Raw genomic sequence first — 23,700 nt, 5'->3', positions numbered from 1 at the left:
GATTGTTGGTTTTGGAGGAATGGGGTGATAGAGTTAAGATATATGGTGGCTGGATGATGCATGAACAGTGGATAGATTGAAAATAGATAAATAAAAAGTTATGAACAGGTTGATATTAGATTGATAAAAATATATCAGTGAATGGGATGAATTAGTGAACACATAGATGGATAAGAAGATCATAGTAGATGGATTAATGGTTGAGTGGACGAACAACTATCCTAGAATGACAACTAAGTCAGAGTCTCAGAAAATCTAGAAAACTGGACCACTACCAGGTCTAATACAGACAGTTTCTAAGTCAACCAAGATAACTTGTGACATCTTTCTGAAAATCTTTGAGCTTAATATCGCCATCCCCCAAATTCAGGATGATGGTGTCCCCTGGGAATATGTAATGTTTAGTTTCTCAAAAATACATCTGAAAACAAGAATGGCAAAATATTAAATTTTGGTCAAATATTAAATTTGGTCAATTTTTTTATCATGTTATTTTTGGACTTTGTTTTTACATTTGTGTCATTTTTCAATAAAAAAAGGACAAATTAGATTCCCCATTCAGATACTGAGACTCCTGAGACTTGAGAAATTGTCCCAGGTAACTGTCCCAGGGCAAGAGGACAGCTGAAATGAAGAAGTCTGGGACCAAGTTTACAGGGTTTGGGCTACGGGAACAGGCAACCTACCATTTTCAATGTCGTCTCCAAGAGCTCCTCTTCCATCTTCTGCCACAGGCAGTGAGCCATGACAGCTGAGTTGGTGGTTTCACACCCAACAGTGTTAGCAATTTGCTGCAAAGATCACAAGCAACAACAGAGTTCAAGAGCAAAGTCCCTTCCCTCCATCAATATGGAAAAAGATGTTCTATCCTAACTAAGCCTGACTTGTACAAGTGGCAGGGGGCAGCAGAAGAAACTCTAGACCCACATGTGTGGGTTCTGGATTCCACAGAGCATTGCCTCTGTTACTAATCACAATTGTGGTATGAGCCAATTACCCAGTCTCTTATCTCTGCTGCCTTATATCTATTAAAATGGACATAATCATCTCAAGCTGAATGTGTCAAGAAAGGTGAGGTGGAGCTGGGGTTGAGATGATGGAATCTTGAATTTACTTGTCTGCTTCCAAATCCTGGCTGCTCCACTTACCAGCCATTAGGCCACAGGCAGTCTACCTGATTTCTTTGGACCTTGGTTTCTCCACTCATGGATGGTAATAATGACTGCACCTACCTCATGAGTTAATACATGTGGGAGAGTGCCATGTCTTCCACACAATAAAAATGTGCAGAATTGCAGGAGGCCTAGATAAGATGATTCACACAGGACCACTTCAGAAAGTAGCAAATGTGAGTTCTAAAGAAAAACAGGGTCTCGTCCCTTGCAAGACATAAATGGGGTTTCTCAGCTGAGTGAGGCGTCTGTGGCACAGCCAGGAGTTTCCACCTGCACATTTGTGTACTAGAGTCCCAAGCAGTAATCAAACATGACTCTTTAGGCCACAGGTCAGCTATGTGCCCATCAAAGACAAAATAGTAAATATTTGAGGCTTTGTGGGCCATGTGGTCTCTGCTGCAAATTCAAGACTGCTGTTGACATGAAACACAGCCAGAGACAGAAGGTAAATGAATGGGTGTCACTGTGTTCGAGGAAAACTTCCTTTATGGACAATGAAATTTGAATTTCATATGATTAAAAAAAGTCATCCTTAGCTCAAGGGCCATGCAGGCATAGATCCAGATTTGGCCATGGGCAATGGTCTCTGCCCCTTTGTCCTGAGTCAAGCCAGAAAGTAACAACAATTAATACACCAAGAACCTCTTTTCATCTTTAAAAAAATGTAAAAAATGTAAAAATTTAAAAAGCCCTCCCGAGGGAGAGGCTCCCTTCTGCCTGACCTAGGCATTGGGGTCAGTCTGCCCAGCATACTGTGGTTTCCTACTTTTCTAAGAGTTCAGGGACATCGAAGCAAAGACGGGACAGTGAGCCTCTCTCTTAAGTGACCTGGAATTGGGGTGGAGAGCTGCTAACGTAAAAACACTCATTTTTCACAACAGAAAAGACAGCCTGACTACTTTCTGGAACCAAAGGAGAGTCCTTAAGCTCAGGGGCAGATAGGGTGCTCGTGCAGACTGGAAGCAAAGTGCAGCCAGAAAGAAGGGCACAGAGGGAGAGCAGGCAGGCTCCACGGTCGGGGAGTCAGGGCAAGTGCACATGCCCCCAGAGCCCCGTGCAGGATCTCGGACAGAATCAATGCCCAGGGTGTTTCTCGAATAAATAAACAGGGACAGGGAGAAGTAGAAGGTGAGAGAGAGAGAGAAAGACAGACAGACAGAGAGAAAGAGACAGAGAGAGAGAACAAGAGTAACAAAGAGTCCAGGATTCCCATCATTTTGTAATTTCTGCTTCCTGTTTTTGCACAAAGCCCATCCTCCCAGATCTCTATTTCCTTGAAAAATAAATTCTCCTTTTAAAAAGAAGATTTTGGGACAAGGTCTTGCTTTGTTGCCCAGGCTGGAGTGCAGTGGTGCAAACACAGCTCACTGCAGCATAGACCTCCTGGGCTCGGGTGATCCTCCCACTTCAGCCTCCCATGTAGATGGGCCCACAGTCTTGCACCACCATGCCCAGCTTAATTTTTTGCTTTTTGTAGAGACAGGGTCTCACTTTGTTGCCCTGGCTGGTCTCTAACTCCTGGGCTCAAGCAAGCCTTCCGCCCCTAACTCCCAATCGCTTCAGTGATTCTAGGAGAATATCAGCTAGAACCCATGGCAAGAATAACCCCTGAGAATTCAGAAGCACAGAGCCAAGGGGTTGGGGGCATCCAGCGGGAGACGTACCTCAGCCAGGGGCTTGACGTCACCCTTCTCCACCAGAGCAGGAGTGAGGGCCACATCACTCTCAGAAATTACAGGCATGAGCCACCACATCTAGCCAATCCTCCTTCTTGACTTAAGTCTGGTCAATGGGCAACTGTTCCTTATAACCAATGAATTCTAAAAATATTCTCAAAAATTCTAAAAATTCTTGGTATCCCCATTTTCTCTCCTCCAATGTACCAGCCCTTTAAGTTTGAATGCTTTCCCCAAACAAGCTCTCAAAGCTACCAAATTCCTCCACGCCACTGGCTCCAGTGGGCGATCCTCAGCCTAGGTCTGGATTCCTATCGATCACCTCTTCCTTTTGCTTCCAACCACTCTCCAGATGATGACAAAATCCTTGCCAGGGTCCTGTGCAGGGTGGCCCCTCCCAATGTCCCTGCTCTCAGTACTCGCCACGCTCCCCCTGCTCTCCCTGCTCTGGCCACGTCGGCCCTGTCTCTGTCTCTCCCTCGTGATTGGGATGCGTCCTCCTGCCACAGGACACGTGCACGTGCTGCTCCTACTCCCTGGACGTTCCTTGCTCCTGACTCATTGGTCAGTTTTCCAGCAAGCCTTCCCTGGTAACCTCTTCCTGCCCCAGGACTCAATGCTTTCTTTAGACTCTGCTGTGGCAGCAAGTACCTCACCTTCACTGCTCTAGTCATAGGTGACACTTTCTAGTTGTGTGATTCTGTAGCTATTCATCTATTTCCTACATTATAGCAGAAGCCTGGGGAGGGTGTTAGGTGTCTGGCTAGAATGCAGAGCCACATAGGGCCATGTAGTGTCCATGTCCCCTCCACACGGACATCTGGCTTTGAGCCAAAAATGACCTCTGCACACCTCTTCTTTTTGCCTTCGCTTACTCACCTAGTTTTGTTGTGTGAACAAATGAATCAGTGAGTGAATTCTCCAGGAACCACCCCTGGTTATCAGGTGCTCAGTGTGGATCCGCTTCAGGCCTACAGCCCACAAGTGGGTCCACAGAACTCAAACCCTGAGAGACATAAGACACCATCACTGCCCAACATGGCACCACGTCCTGGCACATAAGAGGAGTATGGTCACAGACAGGGCACTGTACTGGCTGTCTAGGCCCTTGAGCTGGAGTCTCAGCTCTGACCTGATCACCTGCTGCCCTTGGAAAATCCCTTCCAAGCCCTGTGTCAGTTTGCCCGGCTGTGCAACTGAGAGGTTGGGTGTCTCCTCCCACTTCGTGCTCAGCTATTGGTAGGGCTCCAGTGGTTCTAGGAGAACATCAGCTAGAACCCACGGCAAGAGCGACCCCTGAGGATTCAGAAGTGCAGAGCCAAAGGGGTGGGGGTGTCGAGGGGGAGACTTACCTCAGCAAGGGGCTTGATGTCACCCTCGTCCACCAGAGCAGGAGTGAGGGCCACACCACTCTCAGAAATGGCCCGGTGGAAGAGATTCTTGGACAATGGAGAGAAAATCTGGAGGCAGAATGGAGGGGAGGAGAGTTCATTATCAGGGGTGGGGTCAGTTACTTGCTCGCTCTTCTGGACTACATCCACCCCAGCTCTGCCCTGGCCCATTCCCCTGAGATCCTGGGCTCAGTGGACACGATGGCCACTAAACTCACTTGGCCTGCTTGCCAGGCTCACCTCCCACCCAAGAGAACCTCCCACCCAAGAGAACCTAAGTGGGATCCGGACAGGGCACAGGGCAGGGACATAACAGGAGGTGTGTGGCAGCCGAGCCTAACCAACAAAGGTATTGGAAAAGCAGCTTAGCATCTCCTAGCCACAACTTCCGATTCAGCATCTCCGTTACTCAGGGCTTATCCAAAAAAATGATCCTGGAGGCACACAAAGATTTCTAAGGATGCCTCTGCTGTTTACAATGGTACACACTGGACATAAACCAAGGGCCCAATATTATGAGATTGGGCAAATAAATGGTTTTGCATTCTTATCGTGGAATACTGTGCAACTGTAAAATATACTATTAAGGGACAACATTTAATATTTAGTAAAGTATTCGTGTTGTATTGTAATATTCAGGAAAGTACTTTCGTATATAAAAAAGACAAAGATTGATAATAGATGATAGATCTATTGATAGGTAGATGGATGGATAGACAGATGGACAGATAACTATAAAGTCATGGAAAAGAAGACTAGAAAAATCCATATCAAACTGAGCACAGTGACTATCCCTGGGTTGTGGGATTATAGATGGCTTTTGTCTTTCTTGGGCTTATCTGTATTTTTCCTTTTTCTCTACTTTAAAAGAATAAAAATGTTTTCCTCTGCGTATTCAACTACAAAACCAACACAGGATTGAAGACTCCAGTAGGGGGCTGACCCTCTGCCCACCTCCAGGCAGGCGGAAGGCTTCCTACAGCTCCTGGCACTTCTCATCTGGTTTTTGATCCCAGCTCCCCCAGTGTCTCCTGCACCCAATCCCCCACCCCAGCAGGACTCCTCACACCCCCAGGTTGTGTCTGTGTCCCACAACCCCTGCCCCATCCCTCTTATCCCCGGGTCCATCCCTCCTTCCTCTCACCTGCCTGCCCTAGCTCACCTGGCCTCTCAGTTGCAGAGGCTGTTGCCTCCTTCTTGGGTATGAACCAGCCATCAGACCACCGCAGAGGAATCCCCAGCATGCTCAGTGTCCTTGTCCCCTCCACATGTAGATCTGGCTTTGAGCCAAACAATACCTCTGCCCACCTCTTGTCTTTGCCTGCCCTTACTCATAATTTATGCCTATCCCTACTTCCCAAGAGAAGGGAAGTGAATCCTCATATTAAAATGAGTGGGGGAGAGAGAGAGAGAGAGAGAGAGAGCTCAACCAAGCTAGAAGAGGGGAATGCCACCATTGCAGGCTGCAACTGGAGATTCATATGGCCCCGGGACTCTAAGCTGAGCCCTGAGCTTCCTGGGGGCCAAGAAGAGCTTGGTCTTTAGCTTTCCTGATGCTGGACAGTGAGTAGGGTCAGTCCTGAATCCAGGCATTGTAAGCAGAGGTGTGCATAGCTGGATTGACAGGTGTCCAAGAGGTCTCATCAGCATCACATCAACAGTGGGGTTGGGCCCGGTGCAAGGAAAACTCACAAGAACAGAGACACTTTCTGCTCCCGATGACTCTCCAAAGATGGTCACAGAGCCTGGGTTTCCTCCGAAGCTGGCAATGTTGTCCTGGACCCAGTGCAGGGCAGCCAGCTGGTCCAGGTGACCCCAGTTCCCCCGGCTGTGTTCATCCCCTGTGCTGTGAGGAAGAGAACAGGTTGAGAGTGGGGAGCAGAGATGTCATGGCAGGACCTTCAGGACAACAGATGCGGCCGGCGGCTCTCAACAAGCGCCAAGGTGGGTGGATCATGAGGTCAGGAGATTGAGACCATCCTGCCTAACACAGTGAAACCCCGTCTCTACTGAAAATACAAAAAATTAGCCGGGCGTGATGGCGGGTGCCTGTAGTCTCCGCTACTCGGGAGGCTGAGGCAGGAGAATGGCATGAACCTGGGAGGCAGAGCTTGCAGTGAGCCGAGATCGCGCCACTGCACTCCAGCCTGGGCGACAGAGCAAGACTCCATCTCAAAAAAAAAAAAAAAAAGAATAAGGCTGGGCTTCATCCCATTACTGGGTATATACCCAAAGGATTATAAAATATGCTGCTATAAAGACACATGCACACATATGTTTATTGTGGCACTATTCACAATATCAAAGACTTGGAACCAACCCAAATATCCATCAACGATAGACTGGATTAAGAAAATGTGGCACCATATACACCATGGAATACTATTAGGAGATATACCTAATGTTAAATGATGAGTTAATGGGTGCAGCACACCAGCATGGCACATGCATACATATGTAACTAACCTGTACATTGTGCACATGTACCCTAAAACTTAAAGTATAATAATAATTAAAAAAAAAGAAAATGTGGCACATATACACCATGGAATACTATGCACCCATAAAAAGAATGAGTTCATGTCCTTCGTAGGAACATGGATGAAGCTGGAAACCATCATTCTGAGTAAACTATCGCAAGGACAGAAAACCAAACACCGCATGTTCTCACTCATAGGTTGGAATTGAACAATGAGAACACTTGGACACAGGGTGGGGAACATCACACACCAGGGCCTGTCATGGGGTTGGGGGAGGGAGGAGGGATAGCATTAGGAGATATACCTAATGTAAATGACGGGTTATCAGCTCCAGCACACCAACATGGCACAGGTATACATATGTAAAAAACCTGCACGTTGTGCACATGTACCGTAGAATTTAAGTATAATAAAAAAAATAAAAAAATATATAAAAAAGAATAAGGCTGGGCTTCAGCATCTCTGAGACCCTGCCTTGCCTTGCTACAGTTCTGATGTGTGGTTCTACACTCATTCAACTGGCAACTATTTACTGAGCATCTACTATATGCCTGACACTGTCCTATGAGCTACAGCACATCTGAGAGCAAAAAGGGCAAAACCTGTGATGACACTGAGCTCCCACTACAGATCACAAGCAGATAAACAGATACATAAAGAGAATATAATGATGTCAGGTAGTGAAAGTGCATTGAGGAGAGGAAAATAGAGTAAGGGAAAAACAGGGGTGGGACAGGGGGTGCCATTTCAGATCGCAACCAGGGAAGGCCTTTTGGAGGCAGTGGCATTTGAAGTCTTGGAGGTAAAGACCTTCATAAAACAAGCACAATGAGCACATGAGCCTTGCAAATATCCAAAGAAAGGAATTCCAGGCAGAAGAAAAGGCAAGTGCAAAGGCCCTGGGGCCCAGTGAAAGAAAGTGTGAGTCAGGAGGTGCAGCTAGAGAGGGCCCTGGGGCCTGGCAAGAACTTCGGCTATCATGGTAAGGAACATGGGAAGCCCTGCAGGGTTTTGTGCAGAGGCATCGCATGATTCAATGCATATGTTAAGTGATCACTCTCGGTACTGTGCGACTCAGCCTCAGTATAATAGTGGCAGAGATCTGAAAGTAAGTGTTAAGATCATAATCAAGGTGAGAGACAGAGCTTTGGCTGGGGTAGGAACCAGGGAGAAGGTGCGAAGTAGTGGATTCTGAAGGTGGAGCCAAGAGGGTTGTGAGAAAAGAGAGAGTCCAGGCTGCTCACAAGGCCTTCTCCTGATCCCACGGGAGGATGCGGCAGCAGCAGCTGAGTGGAGGTACGGTGAGAGGAGAAGGGGGTCTCTGTTGGGGAGGGGCAGTGGGAGTCAAGGATTCAGCTTGTCCCTGGGAAGAGTGGGGCGCCCTTTAGACAGCCGGGGCGGGGATAAGGCAGTGAGTGACGCCTGCGGGCTTCAAAGGTGAGGTGGACTGGAAACAGGGGCTCTGGGCTGCTCCTTGGGATCACTGGGAATTAGGGAGGGAGAGAGAGACAAGAGAGGCCGGTGGACAGGCAGGAGGGGGGACCAGGAAAGGGGCTGGGAAGGAAGCATGTCACAGAAGCTGAGCGGCCATTGGCTGCTGCTGGGAGGTCCTGAGAGGTTTGGTGGAGAGCAGGGAGAGGTCATTGATGACCGTGATGAGACCAGCTGAGTGGCGTGTTCAGGAAGAAACCTGACTGGCATGGATGGAGGAGACACATGGAGGAGAGGAAGTGGAGAGAGATCATGAAGCAGCTTTATTGTAATGGGGAGCAGAGTCACAGGCTGTGGCTGAAAGGGATGAAGGTGATACAGCCAAGACTGGCCTGGGATGCCTTACTGACGGGTAGACCAGAACCCATCCTCCATCTTCCAAGGCCGTCTCATCAGTGAGTGGAATCCCTCCCACAGCCCTCGCATCACTCACTCGGGATTGGGGTGCTGGGATGGCCACACTAAGAAAAGGATCATAGTAATTGCACCTTGAAGGAGATCTGACTCCTGTCCCCGTGGAGACCTGATGAGGAGGACTCCATCTTTGCTTCCCACACTTGCCAGATTTCAAGCAGAAAATGGGGTGAGTGGGCCCCAACATTCCTCCAGGAAGGGTCAGATGCTCCCACACCCCACCTTCTGCAGCGCCCATTCCTTCACCCACAATACGCCCTGAGCTCCCTGTATGACTCTGCCCCTTCCCTCCTTTCCATGAGAAGTCAGATGTGTCAACCTTCAACAGCTGGGCTGCATGCTAGCTGCCATGACAGAGAAATGCAATGTGTGGGAGCAGCACAGATGAAAAGGAGATGAGTATTTCAGTGGAGCTAACTGGGGGCTGGGTCTTGCAGGATGAAGAGGACTTCTTTAGGTAGAGTAAGCATTCCAGGCAGAGGGAACACCACATACAAAAGCTCAGAGGCAAGTGGACCAGTGTGGCTGGGGAGTGAGAGGGTAGGTAGTATCCAATTATCAAGGTGCTTGTATGCTACAATGAGGAACCTAGCTAAGGTCTCCTGAGGGCTGACATGACCAGAGCTCCTAGCAGCCTCATGTTGGGGGCCAAAGGTGCAGTGAGGAGAGTCCAGTTTCTTACCTGAAGAATCCCCAGATGCCCAGGCGGTGCTGAATGGTCACCACCACCACGTTTTCATGGTCTGCGAGTACCCACCCATCAGAGGTTGATGCCGCGCCCACCATCAGCCCTGCTCTGTGGATCCACACCATCATCTGGCAGGGGGGAAGCAACATACTAGTTACAGGACACAAGGCCAGGGATCACTCAGAGGGCATCTTGTTTGGTGACCTGCCTGTTGGTCACAACTGAGGGAGGATGTTACCCAAAGTTCACAAGTGCCCAGCAAGGTTGCAAAAGGCAGTCTCTCTCCTCCATAATTCTCCCAACTGGGGCCCAAGCCACCACCCCACTGCACATACCCTAGCTGCCCCTTCCTTTCTACCCAGTCTCCAGTGCCTCCTCCTCGCAAGGCTCTTCATGCTGAGAACATCATCATGGGCATAGCAAACGCTAAGGATTCATGTTCTCCAGCTCACTCCCATCACCCTCAAGCCTGGACTGTTCATGCACTCCGCGTACCCATGGGGCAGCCCTTGTATCTCAGCTTCATCTCAGTTAACTCTTTCATGGTGAAGTAAACTTCTCTGTGCATGAATGATTGTCTCGAGAAGCACACATGCCTGTGATGGTGTCTCTTCCTCAAATGCCTCCTTTATGCCTCTGCATCCCCAAATCCTATCCACCCTGCAGAGCCCAACCTAAAACCCACCCTCTTCAGGATGCCTTCAGTCAATGGACTAACACTGTCTGAGAACTTACTATGTGCCAGGGACTCTGCTAATACCTGAGGATGAGAGTAGGTACAATTCCTAACGCAAGGTTCTTGCATTTTAAAAGTCCACATAGTGGGGAAGAAGTGAGAGTGGCTAAAATAATAATATTGTAATAATATTATTCATGAAATATAAAAGAACTCATAACATAAACTATGTACAAAGTGCTTTTCTAAGCACGTGTAGTTCTAGAACCTGTGGCCATTCCTGGAGGTTTTCCTGCCTTCAGGTTCCCAAAGCTCCTATTTGTCCCACACCTCTAATCCCTGCCTGCCTCCTGTGGAGGGATTGAGTGTGCATTCATCTTTGTGTGAAGGCTGAGCCCGAGTGCTGACCTGCAATAACATGCTGAAAGGAGGATATGCCTCTACCTCACAGAAGGCAAGATCCTTGAAGGCAGGGGCTGTGTGGAGTGCGTTCATGTTCCTCCTTTCCCTGAAGCCCCAGGTCTAACTGTGTATATGGGGCCCTGAGTACACAATAGAAGAATGAATGAATGAATGAATGAGTAAACCTTTCTCCCACTTCCTGTGTCTTACAAAGCACATGCAGGGCCAACTTCTAGTCCCATGTTCGCAGACCTGCTCCGCCACTCCTAGGCACCATGCTACGGTGCCTCTGGGAGACTGGCTGGACCTGACACCCCTTCCTCTTTCACCTTGGGGTGGCCTTCTTTGCCAGCAGACACTCCCAACCCTGCAGCTGGCAGCCAGCCCCATCTCCTGCCCTTTGTTTATTTGGGAAATGCTGACACATTGGGTCATCAGCCTTTGCCAACACAATTAGGGAGGGAAATTAGGTACAAAAAAATCCCAGATATTTGGCCAAAGGCAAAAGGAAGAGCTTCTGGGATTGTCCCAGGCTCCGTCCCCAATACCGGTACCCAGGCAGTGAAAGTTACCCCAGATGGATGTTGGTGTGCTGGAGAAAGGCCATATACAAGCTCAATGCCCTACTCTGTGTCAAAAGCACTAGTTTGAAGATCAGAAGACTTGAGCCAAAACTATCCTACTGGGTGACCTCCCCTTCCCTGTCTAGGCCTCGGTTTCTCTATCTGAAAAGGAAGAGTTGGGGTGTTGGCTTTTCTCTAAGTTCCTTCGACCGCTAACATTATAGAAAATCATGTCTTACCCACTCTGGGTATCAGATTTTTAATCTAGTAACTAAAAGTAATCATTCTCATCCTTCTATTATCATGAGGGAAATTGGAACAATTAAGATGTTCATTAAAGAGGCACAGCAAACTCCCCCAGAGTCCCTATGTCACGAGGGGAAACTGAGGTGTGGAAATCCTGTGTTTCCTGTAGAGGCCCTGGGGTCCTGAAATAATCCTGGCCTGTGCAGCTCCCTCCCCAAGCTGCCTTCATCCCCTTCCGATCTACACTAGAATATCTGGGGTACTGGCACTGACACGCCTTGACCAGGGGATCCCACAACTTACCAGCAGCCTGTTTTTCTTGGTCAAGTCAGCAGGAGTGTAAATATTGAGGTAAAGACAGTCTTCAGAAAGCTTAAGAGGAATGTTCTCCTTTCGGTTGGTCAATAGTTCTGAGAGAAACTGCCCTACCTTGGGATCTTGGGTGCACCTGGGGAGGGGGAAAGAAGAATCCCTGAAGTTCAGCCACATCTAAGCGAGGTGTCTTCTAGGGCAGCGCCTTGGACTGGGAGGTTTAAGCCTGAAAATGGACTTGATATTTACAGACTCACGACATTGTAGTGGGTAGGAGGCTATCAGGGGCTTCAGGTGGGGGCGCTGGGACTCACTAAGGTCTCCTAAGACCAAGCAGAGTGAGAAGGGCTTCACAGCTCTTTTCTTCCCGGAAACTTTGGAACTCCCAGCATTGAGGAGGGGAGACCACCAATACACTGATCCTCCCTGGGAGGTGACATTTCTCACAATATCTTAGGGGTAAAATCTTTGTGGGACAACGTCAGAACCGTGCTCTAGTTTTGTCTCTCCCACACATTTACAGGGTGACCTTGGGTGAATTCCTTTCACATTCTGGGTCCCAATCTGCCAGGTCTATGTGAGAGGATTGATTTCTGCATGAGTCTTGCAACCCTGACATGCCAAGATTCTACCATCTGCCTATCCCAGGCAAGTGCTGTTGGTTGCCCTGATGAAAGATCTCAAGGATACAACATAGATGAACATTGGTAATAGTTATTGCGTCCTCCCAGTGCTCCAGGCACTGTTTCAAGTACCTTTTATGTATTAACTCATTTAAGCCTCAGATTACTCTGATTACATAGGTTCCATTATTTCCATTTTACAAATGAGAAAACTGAAGCCCAGAGAGGTTAGAGAACCTGACCAAGGTTACATAGCCAGGTAGATCCATGCCATGTGGTGCTTATACACAAGTATATTATAAGCAACAGTCCCAGACCTCAAAGTACCAGAAGGCAGGCCTCATGGCCCCCACTAGGTACATGAGGAAACTGAGGCACTCAGGCTCTGGGATGACACAGCTGTCAAGAATCAGAGCCAGCAAAGACAATTTCATGATTTCCATCTTGGGAGGTTTTCCTGCAGATCACCAAGTACAAGTGGCATAACAATAATAATAATAAATATAATAATAATAATAATAAAAACATTCCAATGTGAAGAAAGGGAAAAAGAACTCAACTTCACTGGTCTTCAGATAAATGCAAACTAAAGAGGAAAATAATATTGCTATTATTATTATCATTTTGCCAATCCAATAACCAAAAACAATTTTAATAACCCCAAGCACAGCAAAAAATCTGATGAATGGAGATTTTCATCCTTCAATGGGAGAAATGTAGTTGGAATATTTTGGCAAGGAATTTTAACAAAAGATATATACTTTTCAACTCAGAAATGTCATTTCTGGAAACTTATCCTAAAATAATTATGAATGGGCATAAAGGTTTCACTACAAAATATTCATCACAGTGCTCTCTATATTTTCAAAAACTTCATATGTAACCTAATGACCCCAGATAAATGCTTGGGGAAATTAATTATGGTGCAATACCAAATGTGATGCAGCTGCTAATATCAGGCTATGCTATTTAATGGCATAGAATGATGCTCATGATATACTTAATGAGCAAAGCAAGCATCCAAATTATCTGAACTTAACATTCCACTTTAAAGGAAGAAAGTATAGCAACAGGCAGAAAAACTGGAATACAAACAAAATATTAGATCATAATACTTTACCTTTTCTGTAATAAGTATACATTACATTTGCAGTCAGAAAATAAAAACAGTAAATATTATTTTTTAAAAAAGGAAACAAAAAAGGCAGCCAGAGGTGGGCTGCTGGGAACCCTCCAAATGCCTGGCTGCCGAGATGAATGGGGTCTTCTCTGATGCCTGTAGGGTCCTTTGTACCCTGGGGAGAGGTGGTGAGGCCAATTAGAACCTTTGGGCTTTTCTTCCCAGCTTGGCCAGGGTGAATGGACACACCTGCCATTGTTCTTCTCAGCAATAGGGAGCTGGGCACACCTGAGAGTTGAGCACTTGCCGACTGGACACCTCAGTACACTTGCCACTCACACACCTCCTGGCCCACTCCTCTCCCCTACTATGTCAAAATTCAAGACAGCGGAATTCACGGGATCCTTCCTTCTGATCTCCCTCATCTGCTTAACTGCTTCCTTGTTTCCAAGGCACTTATCCTGTTCTAACATATCACATGATCCATGGAGTAATTTGCATGTTGTTCTTATCTGTCTCCCCCTGCTAGAATGCACGCTCCGTGAATCTAGGGATTTTTGCTTTGTTCACTAATGGACCCCAAGGACCCAGAACATGCCTGGCACACAGTAGGTGCTCAATAAACATGTGTTAAATAATGGACTCCAGAATGCTGTGAGAGTTCTGGAATGTTCTTAAGGATCTACAATGATCTTAAGGATTCCAGAGCAAAGGATCAGCCCATCAGGGGACTGCCTTGACTCCTTCCTGCATCACTTTGAGGCGAACATCCCCACGGACACATGCCAAAGCCACCCCTGGCTTACATAGGAGGTTGGGTAGGACTTGGGAGAGTGGGCATATCTGGGGCCTTCAAATGAGCTCTCCCAAGCTTCTCCACCTCCATCAGTTTGCTCAGCAGGTATGTGGAAAACATATGTTAGAGCAGGCATTGGGTGTAGCAAACACATGTTAGAGCAGTCATTGGGTGCAGCAAGCCCATGTCTTGCTGGGCCCCTCACTCAGCTTTGTCTCTGAACTATGGGATTGATCAGGTGTAGATTTTGTGGTGGAGAACACTGAACTGGGAGACAGAAGTCTGAATCCACTGGGTGACATTTGGGAATTCTTTGTGGAAAGACAGGGGGTGGCTCTGGGGGAGGGACCCTCTCACGCACCCTTCACCATGGCTCCACACTCTATGAATCCAGGATTCTATGACATTCTCCACTGCAGCCTGGGCATATGCAGTGTTTCTGGAACCTCACTTATACTCACACTAATATCATGGTTTTTTGCCTTATCAGCATATCGTCTGTACTTCTATGAGCAGTTTTCTTTAAATGAAGTCACTCTTTTTACTTCAACATGCTCACTCAAAAAGGAGACTTTATACCATTTCCATAAATGCGAGACCTGTATAACCTGCCATAAATTAGAGGTATGCATGGAAAATGTGTGACTGCATTTTTTAAATTAAAATGATGGTAAAAATAAAAAAGTACATAAAGAATGCCAGTAAAAACACTTCTAGTTTACAAAAGTGTAAAACTGAAAAAAGTCACTCAATGGGAAAAGTGAACCATTGAAGGCCAGTTAGTTACATGAAAGCAGGGCCAGCCTTGATCACCGTCATGACCACCGGGTAGGTGACAAGGCAAGGGTACCTACCTTTGGCAAGGGTCATCGTCATCAAGGTCATTTCCTTCTGCTTCAGGGAACGTCTTCCTGTTAACATTCAGTTCAATGGGCAGAAATTGTATTATGTTTACACCTTCCCAGGCCCATGATGCTGCCCATGATGCTGTGTTATACTTAGGGGGTCAGACTCCCTGGGGTCAATCAGGTCCTAGGACTGACTGGTCAGAGTATCTGGAGGAAATTTTGGGCTTGTGGTGGGTCGTAGAGGAGAGAGCTGTACTCCCATGGGCATAACTAGTCCACCTCAATGGCTCAAACAACTGATGATTGGGCCATGTACATTCATCAGTCAATCACCCTGTGACTGCTGAGGAAGAATTATTAGTGAGACCAGGATAAACTATGGTAGCAATTAGGCCCAGAATTTCAATGGCTTATTTTTCATTTATGTAAAAAAGTAGAGTGTTGTTGTTCAGGTCAACAATGTGGTTGTCTTCCATATGGTCACTCAGTGATCCAAATTAGAGTATCAGCAAACTTTTTCTATAAAGTGCCAGATAGTAAATATTTTGGGCTTTGCAGGCAATGTTCTCTTTGGCAACTGCTGTGATAGTAAAGACAGCCATGAATGATACCTATCCAAACGGGCATGGCTGTGTTTCAATTGTTTCATTCTTCTGCATACGGCTGGCCAGTTATCCCAGCACCATTTACTGAATAGGGAGTCCTTTCCCCATTGCTTGTTTTTGTTGACCTTGTTGAAGATCAGATGGTTTTAGGTTTGTGGCTTTATTTCTGAGTTTTCTCTTCTGTTCCATTGGTCTATGTGTCTATTTTTGTACCAGTACCATGCTATTTTGGTTACTGTAGCCTTATAGTATAGTCTGAAGTTGGGTAATGTGATGCCTCCAGCTTTGTTCTTTTTGCTTAGGGTTGCTATGATGATTCTGGCTCTTTTGGTTGGATATGAATTTTAGAATTGTTTTTTCTAACTCTGTGAAGAATCGGTGCAGGTAGTTTGATGGAAATAGCATTGAATCTGTAAATTGCTTTAGGAAGCATGGCCATTTTAATGATATTGATTTTTCCTATCCATGAGCATTGAATGTTTTTCCATTTATTTGTGTCATCTCTGATTTCTTTGAGCAGTGTTTTGTAGTTCTCCTTGCAGAGATCTTTCACTTCCTTGGTCAGCTGTATTCCTAGGTATTTCATTTATTTGTGGTTGTTGTAAATGGGATTGTGTTCTTGATTTGACTCTCAGCCTGGATGTTATTGATGTATAGAAATGCTAGTAATTTTTGTACATTGACTTTGTATCCTGAAACCTTACTAAAATAATTTATCAGTTCTAGTAGCCTTTTGGTGGATTCTTTAGGGTTCTCTAAGTATAGGATTATATTGTCAGTGAAGAGAGATAGTTTGACTTCTTCTTTTCCTGTTTAGATGCCTTTTATTTCTTTTTCTTGCCTGATTGCTCTAGTTAGGACTTCCAGGGCTATGTTTAATAGGAGTGGTGAGAGTGGGCATTTATGTCTTGTTCCATATCTCAAGGGGAATGCTTCCAGATTTGCCCATTCAGTATGATGTTGGCTGTGGGTTTGTCATAGATGGCTTTTATTGTTTTGAGATGTGCTCCTTTAATGCTGAGTCTGTTGAAGGTTTTTAACATGAAAGGATGTCAGATTTTATAAGAAGTTCTTTCTTTGTCTATTGAGATGAACATATTGTTTTTGCTTTAAATTCTGTTTATGTGGTGAATCACATTTATTGATTTGTACTTGTTGAACCAATTATTGCATCTCAGGGATGAAGCCTACTTGATCATCGTTTATTAACTTTTTGATGTGCCACTGAATTTGGTTTCCTGGTATTTTGTTGAGGATTTTTGTGTCTATGTTCATCAGGGATATTAGCCAGAAGTTTTTTTTCTCATTGTGACTCTGCTAGATTTTGGCATTAGGCTGATGCTGGCTTCATGGAATGAGTGAGAGAGGAGTCCCTCCTCTTGGATTTTCTTGGAATAGTTTCAGTAGAATTGGTCTCAGTTCTTCTTTCTACATGTGGTAGAATTTGGCTGTGAATTAATCTGATCCAGGACTTTTTTTGGTTGGTAGGGTTTTTTTGTTGTTGTTGTAACTGATTCAATTTCAGAGTTTTATATTAGTCTCTTCAGGATTTCAATCTCTTCCTGATTCAATTTTAGGAGATTGAGTATTTCCAGGAATTTATTTATTTTCTCCAGATTTTCTAATTTGTGCACATGGAGTTATTCATAATATTATCTGAGGATCCTTTGTATTTCTGTGGGATCGGGTGTAACATCATTTTTGTCATTTCTGATTGTGCTTATTTGGATCTTCTTTGATTTTGTTAATCTAGTTAGGGGCCTATTGATCTGGTTTATTTTTACTAATAACCAACTTGTAGTTTTATTGATCATTTGTATGGATTTTTGCAACTCAATGTCAAATTCTTCTCTAATTTTAGTTTTCTTTTGCTAGCTTTGGGGTTGGTTTGTTCTCTTTTTCTAGTTCATTTAGGTGCAAACTTACATTGTTAATTTGAGATCTTTCTAACTTCTTGATGAAGGCATTTGGTGCTCTAAACTTTCCTCTTAACACTGCTTTAGCTGCATCCCAGAGATTTTGGTAAGTTGCATCCCTATTTTCAATAATTTCAAAGAATTTTTTGATTTATGCCTTAAATTTGATATTCACCCAGGAGTTATTCAGGAGTAAGTTGTTTAATTTCCATGTATTTATGCAGTTTTGAGAGATGTTCTTGATAATATTTTTATTTTTATTGCACTGTGGTCCGAGAGTGTGTTTGGTATGATTTCAACTTTACAAAAAAATTTTAACACTTGCTTTATGACTGAGCATGTAGTTAATCTTAGAATAGGTTCTATGTGGTCAGGTGTGGTGGCTCATACCTGTAATCCCAGCACTTTGGGAGGCCAAGGCAGGCAGATCTTTTGAGGTCAGGAGTTTGAGACCAGCCTGGCCAGCGTGGTGAAACCCGGTCTCTAGTAAAAATACAAAACAACAACAACAACAAACAAACAACAACAAAAAAAAACAAAATTAGCCAGCCGTGATGATGGGTGCCATAATCCCAGAGATACTCAGGAGGCTGAGGCAGAAGAATCACTTGAACCTGGGAGGCGGAGGTTGCAGTGAGCCAAGATCGCACCATTGCACTCCAGCCCGGACGACAACAGCGGAACTCCGTTTCAAAAAAAAAAAAAAGAATATGTTCTGTGGGCAGGTGAGAAGAGTATTTGTTCTGCCATTGTTTGGTGGAGTGTTCTGTAGATGTCTATTAGGTCTAACTGGCCAAGAGTCAAGTTTAAGTCTAGAGTTTCTTCGTTTGTTTTCTGCCTCAATGATCTGTCTAATGCTGTCAGTGGAATGTTGAAGAATCCCACTCTTATTGTGTGGTTATCTAAGTCTTTTTGTAGTCCAAGAAGAATTGTTTCATGAATTGGGGTGCTCCAATGTTGGGTGGGTATATATTTAGGATAGCTAATTCTTCTTGTTGAATTGTACCTTTTAGCATAATGTAATACCCTTCTTTGTCCTTCTTAATAGAAATTGGTTTAACATCTATTTTATCTGACATAAAAATAGTGACTGGTTCTTTTTAGTTTTCCATTTGCATGGTAGATATTTCTCCATCCCTTTACTTTGAACCTGTGGGTGTCATTACATGTGAGATGAGTCTCTTGAAGACAGCAGATGGTTGGGTCTTGTCTTTTTATCTGGCTTGCCACTCTATATCTTTTAAGTGGAGGCATTTAGCCCATTTACATTCAGGATTAGAATAGGCATGTGAGATTTTGAGCCTGTGACTGTGTTGCTAGCTGGTTGTTATGTAGACTTGGTTGTGTAGTTGCTTTATAGTACCTGTGGGCTATATTCTTAGTGTGTTTTTGTGGTAACAAGTATCGCTCTTTTAATTCCATGTTTAGCACTCCCTTAATGACCTCTTGTAAGGCTGGTTTAGTTGAAACAATGTCCCTCAGCATTTGCTTATCTGAGAAGGATTTTATTTCTTCTTCACTTATGAAGCTTAGTTTGAAGGAATATGAATTCTTGGTTGAAATTTCTTGCCTTTAAGGACACTAAAAATAGACCCCCAATATCTTCTGGGGTGTAAGATTTCTGCTGATAGGTCTGCTGCTAGCCTGATGGGGTTCTGTCTGTATGTAACTTGACCCTTCTCTCTAGCTGCCTTTAAGATTTTTTTCTTTTGGGTTGATGTTGGTGAATCTGATGACTATGTTCCTTGAGGATGGTCATGTTGTATAGCATCTAGCGGGTTCTCTGTATTTCCTGAATTTGCATGTTAACCTCTCTAGTGAGATTAGAGAAATTTTCATGGACTGTATCCCCACATATATTTTGCAAGGTTGCTTATTCTCTTTTTTTCTCTCAGGAATGCCAATGAATTGCAGATTTGGTCTCTTTACATACTTCTTGGAAGTTTTGTTCGTTGAAGATTTTAATTAGGAAACAAAGCTTAGCGGGAGAGGAGAGCCAGAGAAGTGACAGGGAAGCTACAGTTTACAACAGATTTGTGAACTCAGCCAAGCACAGTGGTGGCAGGGCCTAGCTGCTACAAAGAAGACATGTTTTAGACAAATACTCATGTGTATGGGCAAAAAACTCGAGGACTGTATTTGTGACTAGTTGTATAACAGGTTATTTTAGTTTCTGTTCTGTGGAAAGTGTAAAGCATTCCAACAAAGGGTTTTAATGTAGATTTTTTTTTTGTACCCATGCTGTTAATTGCTAAATGTAATAGTCTGATCGTGATGCTGAATAATTGTCTTTTTTTTTAATGTGCTGTGTAAAGTTAGTCTACTCTGAAGCCATCTTGGTAAATTTCCCCAACAGTGTGAAGTTAGAATTCCTTCAGGGTGATGCCAGGTTCTATTTGGAATTTATATACAACCTGCTTGGGTGGAGAAGCCATTGTCTTCGGAAACCTTGGTGTAGTTGAACTGATAGTTACTGTTGTGACCTGAAGTTCACCATTAAAAGGGATTACCCAAGCAAAATCATGGAATGGTTATAAAAGTGATTGTTGGCACATCCTATGCAATATATCTAAATTGAATAATGGTACCAGATAAAATTATAGATGGGAATGAAGCTTGTGTATCATCCATTATCATGGGTAATCAATAAACGATTTAATTCTCTTGAAAAAAAAATTTTTTAAACTTTTGTCTGACTGTGTCGATGTGAAGTACTGGCCTTTGAGCTCTGAGATTCTTTCCTCATCTTGGTCTATTCTGTTGATAATACTTTTACTTATATTATAGAATTATTGTAGTGAATTTTTTAGCTCTGGAAGTTCAGTTTGGTTCTTTGTTAAAATGGCTATTTTGTCTTTCAGGTCTTGGATTGTTTTACTGGATTCCTTGGGTTAGGTTTCAACTTTCTCCTAAATCTTGATAAGCTTTCTTGCCATCTGCATTCTGAGTTCTATGCCTGTCATTTCAGTCTGGTTAAGAGCCATTCCTGGAAATCTAGTGGACTCATTTGGAGGTAAGGGGACACTCTGGCTTTTTGAGTTGCCAGAGTTCTTGCACCGATTCTTTCTCATCTGGGAGGGTTTGTGTTCATTTTACTGTGGTGTAAGTTGAGTATTGTCAGTTGGCTTCTGAGTGTTTTCAGAAGGCCAAGGTTCTGTTCAGGGTCTTTATTTGTGGCTAAATTCTTGCCCTTAGTTTCACAGGAAGGCATAATAGCAAAATATTTTTGATGTTGTAGTTTAGGCTATGATCCACTAGATCTTAAAAGATACAGAGTGGCTTAAGGGTAATGGGCAGTAGATAGGCTCTTAGCAGCATGGCTTCTCTGTATTTCCTTTCATTTGCAGCCATACTCTGCATTGCAGTGGAGTAGAAAGGTAACCCCCTTACCAGGTACACTCCTGGACCTTGGAGGAGGCCCCTCCTATCACTGGTGCTGTGCCTGTGTTTCTTTTGTTGGATGTTCCAGACTGCAGGGGTCCCTGGCTGAGGCCAGGGCCCTAATATGTGTTTCTTATGATGTCACAGCCCATCCCTCTGGGTCACTCTGGCCAGAAACCCTTTACAGCAAACAATATAGAACTCAAAAAAATACTGGCACATTACTAGAATCCCATTCCATCATTAATAATTAGTCTTACTTCATCACTATGTTGTATGAAAATGTCTCCCAGGGAGAGAGCACTTGGGTTGGTAGCCTTATTGGAGAGATCTTGTTGGGTTCCAAAAGCAAGACTGGACTCTGCAAACATACAGCTTTAGCCTTTTAGGCATCTGTATAATGGAGCTAAGAGACAATATCTTCACTTGCTCTGAGCCTCTTTTGAGATGTTAATATATATTGGATTTCCCTCATTACACAACCCATTTATTCATTCCTTTGCCCTTAGCTACTCTTCCTCCTTCTCCCCATTTTTGCCTAAAATTTCCAACTTTTGGAAGGTACATTAGTTTTGGCCACTGTGCTGGTCCAGATTGCAGGCAGCAATGCTAGTCTAGCAAGTGCCTCCCACTTAGTCCACTCCCATTCAGATAGGGTAAAGTTACACAGGTGCAGAACTAGTGGGGTGTTTCTACCACCTGGTAAAATATAAATGCATTTACTATGAACCCCAATTTTTACAGCTGGGATCAGAGCACAATCTGCCCCATCAGGCCCTTAGGAATTTATACTTTTTTGTTGTTGTTGGAATCAGCCCTGGTTCTATAACCACTGCATCAGATAGGAAAAAGAAAAAAAAAGTTGATATAGTGTGAAGAAGATAAAAAAATAGTCATAATATCAGCATATTCTTTCCCTACTAAGAATTGCATAGTCACACCAGCGTTCTCCCCATCTCCTCCTTCCCAGATCCACCAGGAAAACAGAGGAATCTATCTAGTGGGGGCACTTCTTCATCTCCTCCTGCTGAGTGTGAGCATACACTTGTGAAGGTGTGCAAGCCAGCCTTTCATGCATTTATCTCCCTCCATTTCAGACAACCAATGTTTTAGTTGTCTGTTCCAAATTTCTATCAAACTATTATTCTGAGGAGGAGATCTCCTTGCCCATTGTTGGACATTATAGGCTATATTGTGTATTTCTTGACCTGAAGAAATGTGAATCCGACATCCAAATTGGTGCAATATCTTCTATTCCAGTTCTTTTATGGCATTCTGAGTATTTGCATCTTCCACCAGGTAAGCAAAACCCAGTCTAGAGACAGCATCTATTCTGGTCAAGACCCCTTTGTAGCTCCCCCATGCCAGGGCTACCACCATCAGTCTCACTTGCCAGCTATGTTCAGGGCCTTCCCACCAGGGTCTGCCACATAGCCCTCTGGAATCTCTGTCTCCTGCTGGCAAACAGAGCAGTTCTTATTGGCATTTTGTGCCTCAGAGGATGCAAAAGGAATATGCCTAGATTCATTCCAGCTGCATTGCTGCCCTACCCCAGTGTCTGTTCATTTCATGGAGCCAGGTGGCCACCTTAAGCAAGCACACAGGGACATCTATTTGCCAATTCCAACTACCTTTCAAATCTGGAAAGCAATTCTTCTGAAGGGCATTGACATGTCCTACTTTAATGCACCCCTCAAATTCCCGTAGGACCGTGCCCCATGTGAACATCCTTTTACTAGGCCAGGTTTCCATTGCCCTCTTGCCTGAGTGTGTGGCCAGGCCACTGGCCCCAACATGGGGGCTTTTCCCACTGTTCAATTCTTCCATCATGCTAGGTAAACAGCATGCAATTCAACCCATTGAGCTGATTTGTTTTTGCCTTCTTCAAACAAAGTGGTGGCCCTCCAAACAGGATGTTCGTTCACCTTGGAATTGCTGTCCACAGAACAAGCAGCTCTTAGTGCTCAGTTAAGAATGGTTTATAGGGCACTGTGCAACTAATATAATTCAGAAGCTCCTCACACAGCTCTGGAATCAGTCCTAGGGTGAAAGAGACTCTCTGTTTGTGAGTGTCTCCTCCTTGCACTCCTAGATAGCATGATCCTGTATAAACCATTTCCATTGAATTCTATTTCCATTGAACTCATTTTCATGGAATACCTCTGAACACTGCCTTCCCCCTAACCCCAGTAGGGTGTTTCTCTGACATCACCCAAGATATCATGGGTATTTCAGGATTTAAGGTCATTTTATGTCCTTCAGCCACTGAGGTAGCTTCAATTAATGTCCAATCACAAGGTAATAATTGACCCTCAGGTGGAAATTCTCTAGTTCGAAGTCCCAGTGTTCATCACTGGGAGGCACTCACAGGCTTTTGCCATAAGTCCCGGTTTATGTCCCCTCCCCCCGCCCCCGCCAGGACTATCACGCTGAGAATTTGTTCCTACCAGTGCTCCAGCTTCCAGTCTACACTGTCTGCCCTCAGACAATCTTACTGGTTCTCATTTAGCGTGTTCAATTAATATTGCTTGGAGGTTGGATATATATGCCTTCTGTTTTACAGTACTAGGTAGGGGAAACATTCCCCAGTCAGATACAATGTCTAGTCCCATAATACAATCGTGTAAAGGAGACGCAAGCACTTCACATAAAGCCTGCCCAAACATATTGGTTTTCATCCAAATGTTCACCTTAATTCCCTCAACTCTTCTATTCCTAACTGTTAGTCTCCATTAGGACTATATCAACAGATTTCAGTTTTATAATACTAGGTAAGGGAAGTGTTCTCCAGCCAGACAATATCCATTCCCACAAAACACTCAGGCAGAGGAGACACTGCTTTCTTACATAAAGCCTGTTCAAATATTCCAACTTTCATAACCCTATCAGCCTTTACA

The 23,700-nt window shown here is 44.5% G+C and overlaps 1 protein-coding gene across 1 annotated transcript in view; it reads right to left on the bottom strand.

Moving 5' to 3' along the window:
• LOC454097 (liver carboxylesterase 1) overlaps window positions 1–13,485 on the bottom strand; it is a 29,654-nt gene extending 16,169 nt beyond the window's left edge. Inside the window, exons 1-6 of the mRNA XM_024349840.3 lie at window positions 13,258–13,485; window positions 11,506–11,650; window positions 9,310–9,443; window positions 5,935–6,088; window positions 4,204–4,311; window positions 687–791 (exon numbers count right to left, since the gene is read on the bottom strand). Coding sequence (XP_024205608.2) covers window positions 687–791; window positions 4,204–4,311; window positions 5,935–6,088; window positions 9,310–9,443 — 501 coding nt within the window. The 5' untranslated portion in view covers window positions 11,506–11,650; window positions 13,258–13,485. The remainder of the gene's footprint in view (window positions 1–686; window positions 792–4,203; window positions 4,312–5,934; window positions 6,089–9,309; window positions 9,444–11,505; window positions 11,651–13,257) is intronic.
• Between the last annotated feature and the right edge of the window lie 10,215 nt (window positions 13,486–23,700).

Source organism: Pan troglodytes, chromosome 18 (assembly GCF_028858775.2).
Source record: "Pan troglodytes isolate AG18354 chromosome 18, NHGRI_mPanTro3-v2.0_pri, whole genome shotgun sequence".
Classification (NCBI taxonomy): Eukaryota; Metazoa; Chordata; class Mammalia; order Primates; family Hominidae; genus Pan; species Pan troglodytes.
The sequence above is the reverse complement of the archived record's forward strand: the minus strand, read 5'-3'. Positions and strand labels throughout refer to the sequence as shown.